At 54.1% G+C, this 14854-nt stretch overlaps 1 protein-coding gene across 1 annotated transcript; it reads left to right on the top strand.

The window, feature by feature from the left end:
• Positions 1-2283: 2283 nt before the first annotated feature.
• Positions 2284-14650, top strand: GCG54_00003300 (E3 ubiquitin-protein ligase TOM1-like; the record flags this gene model as incomplete). Its single annotated transcript, XM_045403373.1, has 5 exons — positions 2284-2331; positions 2395-9574; positions 9623-10174; positions 10225-14499; positions 14556-14650. The coding sequence occupies 5 exons, from the start codon at positions 2284-2286 to the stop codon at positions 14648-14650; spliced, it is 12150 nt and encodes a 4049-aa protein (XP_045261654.1).
• Between the last annotated feature and the right edge of the window lie 204 nt (positions 14651-14854).

Raw genomic sequence — 14854 nt, 5'->3', positions numbered from 1 at the left:
GAGATACACCCTGTTGGCGAGGAGAGCAGGCGAACCAGTCTTGTTTGGATAAGCAATGAGACATCCATGCTTGTCTTGACAAGATCATCACAGTAGGTATCTTGTCTTTTCTTAGCCAATGCTGTCCTACACGTGCCAACGGTCTAGGTGCAGGAACCCAGCACATGTGGTTCTTCTTCGCGGCGTTCCGAGATAATTTTCAATCAACTGCAGCTTTCAACAATATAGATTGCAGAAAGATAGCTTGTAATAAAGAAAGACTTGAAAGCCTTGATTTAAGTGTAGTGAGACGACTGTCTAGTTCGTTTTGCAACTTGATAGCGTCTAGAACTTGGGTAGTAGGACTGACAACACACACATGCATAGGCAAACCTCGTGAACTTTCTCAAATCTCTCTCACAACACATTTCTCCGGCATCAAGGTGTTTTATGCGTCACGGCCCATGCAGAAACATGTACCAGTAATTCCAGGCAGACAAATGACTCAGAATGGAGAGTAAGTTTGGGTTTGGCTTAAAAGTGCAAGAATTGGGCAACAAGGCAGACAAGCTGACAAGCCAATGATGACACTGGCCTGTGCCGTTGGGTTTTTGTGACTGTGATTTATCATTGCACGCCGGTCTACATACACTACCTACGTAGGATGTGGGGTTCAAGAGATCCAGTGTTATGTCATATCCTACTGCACTTTGATGCTTGCAAGTTGACTGAGGCCATCGCTCGCAACGCTGAAAGACGAAGCGGATTGGACGTGGACTTCAATTCGGGGAAACAGCCATGATAAGTATACTTACCTTCGCAAATCGATCAGAACAGATGTCATTGAATCGTGTATACTAAAGCAAGGCGGTTTCCAGAAATACAGCGCATTGTGTACTTGCCTCAACTCACATTAGCTGAGGTATCCAGCCGGCTAGCTGCCCCGCTAAGTGACATGGCCAGCGCATGGGCTGGCAAAATTTGAGATGAGGTGGCAGATACCTGTTACCTTATCCATGATTTTTTTTCCCTTCCCTCTCACTATTTTTTCCTCGGGCTGTGACAAAGAATGTTGAATGTTAGGCACACATCTATGGAGCATATGCATGATAAGGAAAGAACTAACTGCCTCTGCAAGTGCGATGTGACTGAGGTGATGTCCCGGCCCTCCTGTTTGCTGGTCGGTCCTTCGGTACGTACCGAGGTGGTTGCCTTCTTTCGACCGCGTTCTTTCCAAAAAGTCAAGCGTGTAATGGACCGTGCGCGCACCTCCCCCGCTATCCTTCTTTCATCTCCGTCCATCGTCCCGCTTTCACTGTGTCCGGCCGCAATTCCTGGCCAGCCTTACCGCCCGGCAGCCCACTGCTACACAGTGTCCCCGGTCGGCTCTCACTGAGGCGAGCGAGGTTGCTGCCCGCCAAAACATCCCGCCTGCCGCCTGCTCCTGCTTGCCGTCCATCTGCGTCGCCGTCTGGTCTGCACCAACCAATGAGCCAGTACCGCTCCAGGTTCCTCTCTCTCCCAACACACGCTCTAGCTGATCGAATGGATGACTGAGGTGGTGCACGCAACACACCACTGGCCCTAGACACCTCTTCAGGCCAGTCCAACCGAGAGGGAAAAAAAATTAAGTGCCTCCACGTTTTACACCTGTTCAGAGCTGCCCGCCTTGGAAGCTACCTAATACCTGAGGTGCCTGCCAGACCGGGACCTAGTAGTGTCTCCCACCTCTACCTCTACCTTCCTTGCTATTACGCAAAGGGCCCACTGTAACCGCACCTACCTTTCCATACCGATTTGACATCTGCAACTTCTTTTTCCACCAAACTCTCCAACATCTCATCCCACCTTTCGCCTTCCACCTTTCCTTCCTCCCGCCTCCAACACCCGACACTCGTTGCGACCGACGACCTGTTCTAGCCTTCTGCTGCTAGCTCTGAATCGCTGTCACCTTCCTTGCGACGCGTACCCTGCCAACGATTCAACTGACCGCTCGGCGAAGCTGTTTGTACAGTGGCCCTGCAAGGACGTCCTGCACCTTCGGCCTTGCACCTCTGTATCGACCTTACCCGAGCTCTCCCATCATCACCCGGTCGCCTTCTTTCGACTTCTCCACTGCAAAACTCCTAACGTCTCTCATAATATTCCTTGACGCCATCCAAAGAGATACTCGTTTTTCGCGACCACTCCGTTTGCGCCACCGCCTACGACATACCCTGTTGCGCGAACGAGACTTCTTTCCACGGCACGGCTAGCTAGCAAGGCTGCACTTATGAACCTGCGGCTTGGCCGCCCTCGCCCACGATGGGGAAGATAACGAAGCAGATGCAGCCTAAGCATGCCGAGACTTTGGTTAGTTCCTCTCCAACTCGCAGACCCCCCTCACTTGCCCGTCGCCTTGCTAACCTCGCCCAGTCTCCATGGCTGAAGGACTTCGTCACGTCGGCATGCTCGACACCCCTGCCCCTCCTCCCAGAACACTTAGCCAAGTTTCCGACGAGATGGCCTTTCCCCAGAGGCGATCTCTACCACTGGATCCCACTTCTCAACCGCTTCGACAACATCTTGGACTGCTTCTGCACCACCTACGGCCTCGACCAGGGCCCTCAAGGCCGCGACTTCGCTTGCGAGCTGCTTCTCAACACAGGTACCAAGACCGAATCGTACGGCGACGAGACATGGGATACCGAGCGGCTCTCCAAGTTGGGATACAACCAAGATGGCGACAGACAACTCATCGAGGCTGTCCTCAACTTCACCCGTGTGCTGCTTGAGCATTGTGGCAACCGGAGCATCTATTCCAGCAGCATGGTCCTGAATAAGCTGCTCAATACCACAGTCTTGTCCATTCTGCTCGCCACCCTTCGCGTCAGCTCCGAGCTGGCTCAGCGGTACCAGGCTTCCGTCAAGCGCATAGGAAATGCTTCGCGCACCGTCAGTACTGCACTTCTGGGTAACCATTACCAGATCGATCTGGATCGTGTCCACACTCTTGCCCTCCCCTTCGCCAAGACTCCCATCGTAAGCCTATCGGATCCCGTGGCTACTAGCACACCCACATCGGCTTCCAAAGGCAAGGAAAAGGCCCAGGTTTCGAGCCAGAAGAACGCTGCTGTCATGTTCGCCAACGACCTGGGCTCTGTTCTGACGACTGACAACGCACGTTGGCATGGTTGGGGGGACATCAAGGTCTCTTACACTGCACCTTCAACAACTCGCGAACAGCCTGTTCCTATGCCTGCGGATCGGGTTGCGTCTAGTGTCCCTACTACGCCTACTCCTCTGAGACGCAGCACGACGGCTGGATCTCAACATAACACGCCCAGATCGGCCCGTCAGCCTGCCGCAGACGACACCTCGCCTTTGAGCGTTCGGAGCCCCGGCACAACCAACGATCACGCCAGCTCAAGTCAAAGAATCTTTGACCTTCCGCAGTCAGTCGTTGCCTCTACTTCTATTTACGATCTGCTTTCGAGATGTCCGGCCGACATGCCGGCTTCTGCCAAATATGAGGTCCTCAACCGGCTGAGAGTTGCCAAGGCTCTCTTGGGCAGCACCGAATCAAGGCAGCAAGTCCTAGCCATCAGATTACTTGCGATCAACAACCTCGCGTACATCCATCCAGAGACCACGTTCGTCGAGAAGGTACTGCGTCACGACAACGATGAGACCAGACGTTACCAGCTTGCCTACCAGTTGGCGGAGCTCATTCACCCGCCTGCTGATGGCTCAATCCAAGTACCCCTTTGGCTCCAGTCCATCGTTCTGGCCTTGCTTGAGGCCATCTCGAACTTTGCGGCCCGATACCAGGATGTCTTGTCAGCACTTAATGCCAACGTCAACCACGGCATTCTGCTCTATGTTATTCGCAAGGCAGTTGCTGGAATGAAGACGGATGAGCCCGATCGCGGCATTCAAACAACGGAAGTCGATGAGTGGCGGACAAAGCTGTTCTCTCTGACGACTCACCTTGCCATGTCTACTAGAATTGGTGCTGAGATGGTGACCGCAGGTCTCATGGACATTTTGGTGGAGATCTTGAAGATAAGATCCGACGTTGCCCAGCGCAACCAGATGATGATCCTTTCCTTCATTGACAATTTGATCTGGTCCTACCAGAATGCCTTCCAGAGCTTTTTCAACGGTTCCGGTCTTGATGCCATCTCTGACCTGCTGGTCACCACTGTCGTGGAGGCGAAGCAGTTGGTTGAGGCAGGCAAAGGAAACAAGCCTGAAAATCAGAGCCAAATCGTCGATTATGAAATCCCCTACAACCAGCAGCAGACCCTGAAATGGGTCCTCAAGTTCATTCATCACATCATGACCAACTCTTACAGCTATGGCGGTAACACCGACAGACTCTTGCGCAACCTCGTGGACAAGTCGGAACTGCTCGGAAGCCTCCGAGACATTATGCAGAATACCAAGCGCTTCGGTTCGGTCCTTTGGACTAGCACGGTAACCGTTCTCAGCGATTTTATTAACAATGACCCCACGAGCTTTGCTGCTATTTCCGAGTCTGGCATGATCGTGAGCTACCTCGAAGCAATCACCAACCAGCCTGTCACAAACCAGCCAGCTGTGCAGCCCCCTCCAGAGTCCGAGGAGCAGGAAGCCGCAAGCCGTGGCGACAACGAGGACGGCAGCAGTCCCGATTCCTCCGACGCTTCCGTCCATGTTGAATCTGATGATAAGAGACCTCACCCGCCTCCGCAGGACGAACTGGCCTCTTCACACGATCGTCCTTTGGCCCGGGGTATTCTGCCCACATCCGACGCGATCAACGTTGTTCCGCAGGTTCTTAACTCCATCTGCCTTAACAATGCCGGTCTCAAGATGGTGGTGTCCTCGCGAGCTTTTGAGTCGTTCCTGGAAATCTTTGAGAGTCCCACCCACGTCAACACAATGGAGACCGACCCGCATCTCGCCAGTAATGTCGGTGCTAGCTTCGACGAGCTTGCAAGACATCATCCTCACCTGAGACGCCCGATCTCGAATGCGGTTATTGATATGGTTGCCAGAGTCAGATCCCTCGGCATTTACAAGGCTCAGACTGCGAACTGGGGTGCCAAGCTCCTTTTGAACGATGGAACGCAGAAGCCTGTTGCAGCGGACGAGAGCCTGAGGAGCCGTCTTGATGCCTCTGGGTCAAAAGAAAAGGAGAAGGCCGCACAGACCGACTTGGACGTGGAAATGTCGGATGCGGCTGGGCCATCAGAAAAGGCGGAGAAGCCCGCAGGCAATGAATCGTCTCCGTCTGCTACTGCCTACGACGACATCACCCCCTACGTCTACGCTCTGTCCAGCTTCCTCTCGGCGTACTTCAATAACAACACGCTCAAGACATACTTCATCAGCAATGGTGGTATTGAGCTGTTGCTGGACATTGCGGAGCTTCCCAGTTTGCCGCATGACTTTTGCGACTCCCATGCTTCTAGAACATTGCATCTCGTCATCTCACAGCTAGTTGAACACTCCCCGGTTCTTGGTCTGCCGTCCCTTCTTAAGCGCGCGCAAGCTTCAGTGGAGATTCTGAGACCGCTTGCCGAGCACAAGAAGGACACTCCCTTCTTCGCCCCATTCCTCAGCCCCGACGACAAGTTGACGGTCGAGGAAGTCCGCAGCCTCGATGCGGAGACTCAGGACCTCGTCCTGCAAGGCACGAAGATGGTCAAGGCGTTGCTTACTGCACAGTCGCTGATCAAGACACTTTACGAGTGCTTTACGTCGTCGCCGCGCTCCAACTCGGTTCAGTTGTATGCTATCAACGTCTTTGATTACTATCTAGACTTGTTGAAGTCACTAGGACCTCTTCTGAAGGCTGTATTGGCCGAGGAAGGTGCTGAGCACAATGTGCTTCCTCAACATTGGTGGGCTAAGCGGCCGGCACCCGGAAGCGATGTCACGGTTCCCCAAGTGACTGCGGAAGTCGATACGGAGAATGGTACCGCGCCAGAGAACAATGCATCTGGTACAGCCGCAACCACCGCTCAAACTGCGAGCCCAAGTAGTCTTCAGCACAAGGTGCCTACCAAACAGGAGCAAGCCACGTCCAGGTATCGCAACTACGAAACCTTGCGCATTCTTCTTCATTCCATGGTGCCGTCGACGTTCCCCTTTTTCCAGCAGCTTGGCAAGGCACTCTTCCCCCGCCGCGAGCGAGACGGCTACTCTCGGCCAAAGCATGTCGATCTTGCTAGGCAAGTTGCCGCAACAATTCTCGATCAGTTGAGACCCTCTGTCGCCTTGACTGAGCCCACGGCGAAGGAGTATCATTACTGGATTATCATGCTCCACACTCTGACGGAGATGCTGATGGACACGTCCAGATCTTCCGCCGACCGATCTTCGGTTCAGATCATTATGCCAGTGTTGATCGCCTTCGTAGAGCAGGGCGGCTTCGAGGTTATCACTTCAATGGTTCGACGCTTCAAGTCAGAGATGTGCAAAGAATCTGGCGATTCCGACGCGGGCACCACTGCCAGTGCCAGGGTTGCCTCTTTTGGACTCGGCAAGATTTTCGAGTTCTTTGCTGCACTCGTCAATGGCAAAAACATTGCAGACTCTACGACGCAATTCTCACTTCTTCCTCGAACATCCGAGAGACGCCCCGAGACGCCAATTTCCCACCAGATTGTTGTTGAGGTTCGCATGGCCGTCCTCCCAGTGATCCGCGAGACTTGGGAGACCACTTTGATCGAGAAGCTGCGGCCTGAGGCGGTGGCCAAAATCATCGAGATCCTCAAAATCATTTCCACCGCCGAAAATGAAGGCTCCACCCGGGACAAGCCCGTGTCTGAGGTCCTCAAGAAGACTGCAGTTCCCTTTGGCTGGCAAAACCACACCGGGCTGATCGACTCCTTGATCGAGGATGGCGCCGATGAAGAACTTGCTCGTGAGGCAGTCTTTAGAGCCAACGGCAATCAATCATGGGCTCTCGAGTACAGCCGCCTTCACAAGGCTGGCAAGGCCGGGCGACGCAATCCCATCCCGGCCGAGGATGCGTATGCGCCGCCTGCTCGTCCCGAGCCATCGCGATCCTCTAGCCAGCAAGATGCACCAGCCTCTGCAGCTCCCACCGACGCAGACGCTATGGCTGTCGATGTCGAACAGGACCTCGCCAGCAGGCCCGGAGCAGTCTTGGACCGTATCCTTGATGATGCAGGGCTGGGTGACCAGGCAGAGCCAGCACCGCCGGCTGAGTGGAGCGCTGCTGATACCGAAAGCCCTGCAGGGGCCGTCGAAACTCAAGCAAGGTCTAGCACCTCTGCGCCAGCAAACCCCCCTGAGGAGACAAAGACAGAGACCCGGTTGACAGCCAAAGAAGAACTCGACAATGAGCGGACGAAATTGCGAGAAAACCTCATCGACCGATCCCTGGACATCGTCAGAGCACACCCACAGTCGGCGATTGAGCTCTCGGAGCTCATCAGCGCTATGGTCTTCCGCCAGCAAAATGATGAAGTTCGGGATGAGGTTGGCGCAACCTTGGCCAACGCCCTTACTTCACTGTCATTCGACGATACTGAGTCTAAGTCTAACGGAACTAGCATCGCTGCCTATGCTCATCTATTGGCTCTTTTGATGCAAGAAAAGAGCTTCTTCAAGTGCAACATTGATACGTTGAGAGAGAAGGTCGACGAGTACGTGTCGTTCCTTAACCTCAAGGTTCTGCCTACTTCAAACGAAGAACTGCCTCCTTGGATCCCATACATTCTCTTGATCGTCGAGTTGCTCTTGTCATACGATGAGCAGCCGATTGAGGCCCAATGGAAACCGCCTGCCACTGAAAATGAGGCTGTTACGCCAGCGGTCCTTCCTCCCCGCAACCCAATTGTCTCGGACAGTCAGCGCAATGACTTGCTGGAGGCTATACTTCGTCTGCTTCCTGTTCTTGGAAAGGAGGAGACACTTGCCACCTCCGTCCTTCGCGTGATTGTTATTCTCACGCGCAAGCCCTCTATCGCGCAGAAGGTTGGAGAAAAGAAGAATCTCCAGCGCTTGTTTGTTATGGCCAAGCAACTTGCAGGGGCAGGTGCCGCTCGTTTGAAAGAGACGAAGACCACTGGCAGCATCATGTCTATCTTGAGACACATTGTCGAGGATGAAGAGACGCTCAAGCAAATCATGCGTGCTGAGGTGCGCAGCCTCTTCGAAAACCCCCAGCGTACTCAGAGAAATCTGGATCTCAGCACCTACTTGCGCAACATGGCACCGCTCGCGCTGCGGTCTCCAGATCTTTTCGTGGAAGTTACCAATGAGTTGACCAAGCTTTCTCGTTATGTTCCGGGAAGCGAGGGCAGTACGCGGGCCCATCAGTTAGCACTCAAGGACGTTGAGACGGAGGGCAACACCGCTACGACAGTCAAGGATGCGAGCGTGGAACCTGCTGTACAGGCTACGGAAGACTTGTCTATCCATGATGTCAAGCAGTCAACCGAGATGGACGACAAGGAGATGGCTGATGCACCGAAGCCAGCGGAATCAAAGCGTCCGGTTGTCGAAAATCCCCACGGCATCATCCATTTCCTCCTCTGTGAGCTACTCAACTATCGCGAGGTTGACGACAAGGAGGCATCACAACCTGTGAAGGATCTGAAGGCCACTCCATCTGCTAGCACTTCAACCCCGGAGAGCGCATCTAAAGACGTCGCTACTGACAGCCAAGACGTTGCGGACAACAAGGACAAGGACAAGAAATCCTCCAAGCCCGTTTTCAAGGCGGAGGATCATCCTATCTTCATCTACCGCTGTTTCCTGCTCAACTGCATTGCGGAACTTCTCCAAAGCTACAATCAAACAAAGGTCGAGTTCATCAACTTCAAACGAAGCGCTCCCTTGCAGACGAACACGCCTGTCAAGCCTCGGTCAAGTGTCCTCAACTACCTCATTCACGACCTCCTTTGTCAAGGCAGCCTCAGCGACAGCGGCGATAGCATCCTGTCCAAGAAGAAAGCAGCAACATCTGCCCAGGCCCAACAAGTACTGGTTGCATTGGTAGCCAAAACTGGAGAAAAGGGCGTCGACAAGAACCGCGACCGTTTCGAGTATGATGATGAGCCTGATTTGCTCTTTGTCCGCAAATTCGTTCTAGACACAATCCTCAAGGCTTATGAGCGTGCCGCTACCCCAGAGGAGCCCATTGACACGCGTTACGCCAAGATGCAGTGTCTCGCTGAATTGATGAACCACATCATCGGTGAGAAGGACAAGGAGTCGACGTCTCAACGTGCGCTGGACTCTCCTCAGGGACGATCGCAAGCCCAGTTGCGCAGGATGATGTATGAGAAGGGCTACCTCGACAAGCTGACCTCTTCCATTGCCGAGGTTGACTTGGGCCACGCGGGCGTCAAGCGTGCCATTAAGTATGTACTCAGAGTGCTGCGCGTGTTGACAGACACTGCCAAGGAACTGAGCCGCTCCCACGTCCTTCCGTCGGCATCTCTTCCTGAGACCGCGGACGATGAGATTATCTCTATATCTTCAATGTCCGACATGGATGACGATAGAGAGGAAACGCCAGACCTCTACCGCAACTCCGCTTTGGGCATGCTTGAGCCTCGTGGAAGCGACGACGAGTCGGAAGATGAAGACGGTAAGATCTTAATTGAATCAAGGTAAAGCATAACTAATATGTTTGCAGAGGACGATGATGAAGAGATGTACGACGACGAGTACGGCGACGAGCTCGACTACGGCGACGAAGACGTGTCCGACGACGGTGAAGGTGTTAGCGACGAAGACGAAGAGCTTGGCGAGATGGGTGAGATTGAGGGTCTTCGCGGAGAACCTGGTGTCGTCGAGGTCATTATGGACGAAGACGATGACATGGATGAAGATGACGATGAGATGAGCGAAGACGATGAAATGGACTCTGACGATATGGAGGACATGGAAGATCATCTTGACGTTGTTGAAGAGATTGTTGACGAAGACGGCAACCCCATTGATGACGACGGCGCTTCGGGATGGGAGAGCGAAGAAACAGACGAGGAAGAGGACGATGAAGATGACGACGAAGATGTCGATTACGAAGCCGAGATCCAGGATGCTGACGAGGCCCATATGCACGGCATGGAACCTGGAGATATCATCGACAATCTTGCTCGAGCCGTTATGGATCCTGAGGATTACGAAGGCGACGACATGGATGATCTTGGCGATCACTACATTGACGACGGGCGCGATGACGATGGTGAGACCCCGGCCATCCGTGTAACCCTTGACAATGCTAATGAATACTAGATGACGAAGACGACGACGAGGACATGGACGAAGATGACCTCATCTACGAAGAAGAATACCCCCACGACCATCCACCTCCTAATCTACCCGCAGCTCTCGGCTGGGATACCTTGGTTGTTGAGCCTTTTGGTGGTCACCCTCATCACGTTCATCGCCACCGTCATGGACACCGAAGCCCATTCCCGCCTGGCTTCATGGTTGGCAGCGGCCGGGATCCACTCGGAGAGTTCAGGAGCTATTTCTCGCCGCGGCACAGGCCCAGCGCTGTGCCCAACAATGTTGACGATGGTGTGAACCCTCTGTTGCGCCGCAACGGTCAAGGTCGAGAGTCGTCCCCTCGACCCCCGCCCGGTTCTGGCATGATTGGGCTGCGTCTGCCTCCCGAGATTTTCGGCCCTGGGGCGCAATTGTCGAACAGTCCTATCGCGATTCTTAACGACCTCGTCGCATCCCTGCCAGTCATGCGCGGACAGCCTGCTGTTCATCTATCCATCACGCAGAACGGACGTGGAGAGGTCCGTGAGTACCACGTCGCTCCTCGCGAGTCTAGAGCAGACAGCCGCCGTGAAACGACGTATCACGAGCCTCAGCAGGCTGTTGCGTTCACCCCGGAGTCAACGTTTGAACGGTATCAAGAAGAAGCCAGAATGGTGTTTGGCGGTGCTCACTTCGTGGAGAAGGCTCAGAAGCTCATCAATCTCCTCCTTTCCAAGCTTGTTCCGCCGGCCATGGAACTCGAGAAGAAGCTCAAGGCTGAGGAGGAGGAGCGACGCAAGATCCGGGAAGAGGAGCGCAAGAAGTTTGAGGAAGAGGCACGACGGCTCAAGGAAGCCAAGGAAGCCGAAGAGAAGGCGGCTCGCGAGAAGAAGGAGGCAGAAGAGCGTGAGGAACAAGAACGTGCTGCCGCCGAAGCTGCCGCTGCCGCTGCCGCCGCTGGTGAACGCGACTCGGCGTCTGCTCAGCAAGCGCAGCAATCAGCAGGTGATCCACATGCTATGGAAGGTGTTGAAACCCAGGAGCCAGCTGTGCCCTCTGCCGACGACGCGGCTGCCGATGCCAATCGTGTTCTCACAACCATAAGGGGTGAGGAAGTCGATGTGACGGAGCTTGGCATTGATCCCGAGTACCTGGCTGCTCTTCCAGAGGAGTTCAGAGAGGAGGTCATCGCTCAAACCGTCAGCACCCGGCGCTCTCAGGCTCGCGAAGATCATGCCGCTGGCGAGCAAGGCGAGGTCTTCCAAGAATTCCTCGATGCCCTCCCTGAGGATCTCCGCCTCGAAATAGTTCAACAAGAGCGACAAGAGGCCCGCCGGCGCGAGCGAGACGAACAGCGCCGCCAGGCAACGACCGCAGGACAAGACCAGATCGCAGTGGATATGGACCCGGCTAGTATCTTGTTGACTTTCCCTCCAGAACTGCGTCAGCAGGTGCTCATGGACCAAGGAGAGGACATCATGGACCACTTGCCTCCTGAAATGGCTGCTCAAGCGCGCCTACTGGCTCAACAGCATGCCGTTCATCCCGCCGTCACGGGCAGAAGCCCGCCTATAGCTGCACGACGTACCGGTCCGCCGCAACCTGACTCTGTGGAGAACAACGAGAATAAGGTTCAGCGCAGGACAGTAGTCCAGATGCTCGACAAGCCTGGAGTTGCCACTCTTCTGCGTCTGATGTTCATTTCGCAGATCGGCTCCATCCGCAACTATCTCTTCAGCGTCCTGGCTGATGTTTGTGAAAACCGTCAAAACCGCCTCGAGGTCATCAGCACCATTTTGTTGATTCTCCAAGAAGGCAGCACAGACATGGATGCCGTGGAGCGTAGCTTCAGCCAGCTCTCTCTCAAGGCCAAGAAGCCCAAGGACAAGGATACGGACCCGAGGACGCCTCAGAATCTTAAGCGGACTCTGACATCGCTCATTCCCGCGGGACAACATCAGCCCAACTCAGAAATCTCCCCTCTCATGGTTGTTCACCAGTGCTTGGACCTTTTGCAGGATCTGTCAGCGAAGAACCCGCACATTCCTATGCTGTTTCTTACGGAGCATGAGGCGGTTGGGTCGTCTCTCAAGCGCACGCTCAGCCGGAAAGGCAAGACCAAGGACTCTAAGTCTCACAAGTACGCTATCAACTCACTTCTCACTCTCCTCGACAGAGATTTGGTCATGGAGAGCTCAGTAGTCATGGCGTACTTGGCCGATTTGTTGAATAAGATCACTGTGCCCCTGGCAACCATGGAGCGCAGGCGCAAGGATGCGCAAGAGAGAGCCGCCCGAGACGCGAAAAAGAAGGCCGCGGAGAACGCAGCAGAGGCTGGCGAAGCATCCACAGAGCACCCGTCAGCTGAGACGGCCACAGAGCCCCCTACCGCTGTCGACAGCAAAGAACCCAAGGCTGCTGGGGAGGCAGAGAGCACGAAGAGCAACGACAAGTCGGATGCAAGCCAAAAGGGGCCGAAGCAGATGCAAGTCCCGATCATTCCGCCGCACAACCTGACGCTGGTTGTCAAGATCTTCGTGGCTCGTGAGTGCAGCTCCAAGACTTTCCAAAACACCATCTCAGCCATCAAGAACTTGTCTGCCATTCCTGGAGCCAAGGCCACCTTCGGACAAGAGTTGGTCCGCCAAGCTCGTCTTCTTAGCGAGAATATCGTCGCGGATCTTGATGAACTCCTTCCTCATATTGAGAAGGCAACCTCAGGAACCGAGATCCAAGGAGTCGCTCTTGCCAAATTCTCTCCTGGAGCATCTGAGCAGAACAAGCTCCTTCGTGTTCTGACTGCCCTGGACCATCTCTTTGATAGCAAGAAGAAGACTGGCAATGAGGAGGCTGAGGCAAGCAAGACGGAGAAGCAGGACCTCGTTACCTCCCTGTATCACAATTCTACTTTCTCCACCATGTGGGAAAAGCTCAGCGCTTGTCTCAGTGCCATCCGCCAGAGGGAGAACATGGTCAATGTTGCCACGATTCTGCTGCCTCTTATCGAGTCACTCATGGTGGTGTGTAAGAACACCGCCATGAACGACGATCCTCAGGCGCAGACTCAATCAAGTAAGGAGATGCTGCTCTCCAGTCCTCCCCCAGAGAACCGCATGGCTGGTCTCTTCTTCACCTTCACAGAGGACCATCGCCGTATCCTCAACGAGCTCGTGCGAAATAGCCCCAAGCTCATGTCGGGAACCTTTGCGCTCCTCGTCAAGAATCCAAAGGTATTGGAGTTCGACAACAAGCGGAACTACTTCAACCGCAGCGTCCATAGCCGGTCCAACAGCAACCAGCGGCCGTCATTCCCCGCGCTCCAGCTTTCCGTCCGTCGCGAACATGTCTTCCACGACTCGTTCAAGTCGCTTTACTTCAAGACTGGCGATGAGATGAAGTACGGCAAACTCAACATTCGCTTCCACAATGAAGAAGGTGTTGACGCTGGAGGTGTGACACGCGAATGGTTCCAGGTCCTGTCCAGACAGATGTTCGACGCCAACTACGCACTCTTCACCCCCGTCTCCTCCGACCGCACCACATTCCACCCCAACTCTCTCAGCGGAATCAACGATGAGCATCTCATGTTCTTCAAGTTTATCGGACGCATCATCGGCAAAGCTCTCTACGAGGGCCGAGTTCTTGACTGTTACTTCAGCCGTGCAGTCTACAAGCGCATCCTAGGCAAGTCTGTGTCTGTCAAGGATATGGAGTCGTTTGACCCAGACTACTACAAGTCGCTCGTATGGATGCTTGACAATGACATCACCGACATCATCACCGAGACCTTTTCTGTTGAAGACGACGAGTTTGGCGTGACTCGCACAATAGACTTGTGCCACAACGGCCGAGACATTGCCGTCACCGAGGAGAACAAGCACGACTACGTAAGACTGGTAGTGGAGCACAAGCTTCTCTCTTCGGTCCGGGAACAGATGGAGCACTTCCTCAAGGGTTTCCACGACATCATTCCGGCCGACCTCATTTCTATCTTCAACGAACAGGAGCTCGAACTGCTCATCTCGGGCTTGCCTGACATCGACGTCGATGATTGGAAGAGCAACACGGAGTACCACAACTACACCCCATCTTCTCAGCAAATTCAGTGGTTTTGGCGAGCGATTCGGTCATTTGACAAGGAAGAGCGGGCTAAGCTGTTGCAATTCGTCACCGGCACCAGTAAGGTGCCTCTCAATGGATTCAAGGAATTGGAGGGCATGAATGGGATTAACCGTTTCAATATCCATCGGGACTACGGCAATAAGGAGCGCCTTCCCAGCTCTCACACATGCTTCAACCGTAAGTGTTCCCCATAGATACAACATTAATGACAGTTGACTAACGAAGTTACACAGAACTTGATCTCCCTGAGTACGAGAGCTACGAGACGCTTCGCGCACAAGTCATGAAGGCCATCACGGCGGGAAGCGACTACTTCGGCTTTGCATAAGACGGGAACGCGCAGACATAGACCATGGTAATTGCGATTACGTGAGCATTTGCATTATTGAGGAAGGGCGACACAGGACACGGTTACTGGAGTGGATGACTTGTGTGTGTTATTCAGCGGAGATGCATCATCATTGGACCCTGGGCCGCATGTACATATGTTTGAGGCGAAGGCGATCAAGGCCCGATGCTCTCGTCATTTCAT

The sequence above is a fragment of the Colletotrichum gloeosporioides genome (assembly GCF_011800055.1).
Source record: "Colletotrichum gloeosporioides strain Lc1 chromosome Unknown consensus_63, whole genome shotgun sequence".
Taxonomy (NCBI): Eukaryota; Fungi; Ascomycota; class Sordariomycetes; order Glomerellales; family Glomerellaceae; genus Colletotrichum; species Colletotrichum gloeosporioides.
This window is presented reverse-complemented; position numbering and strand designations above follow the sequence as displayed.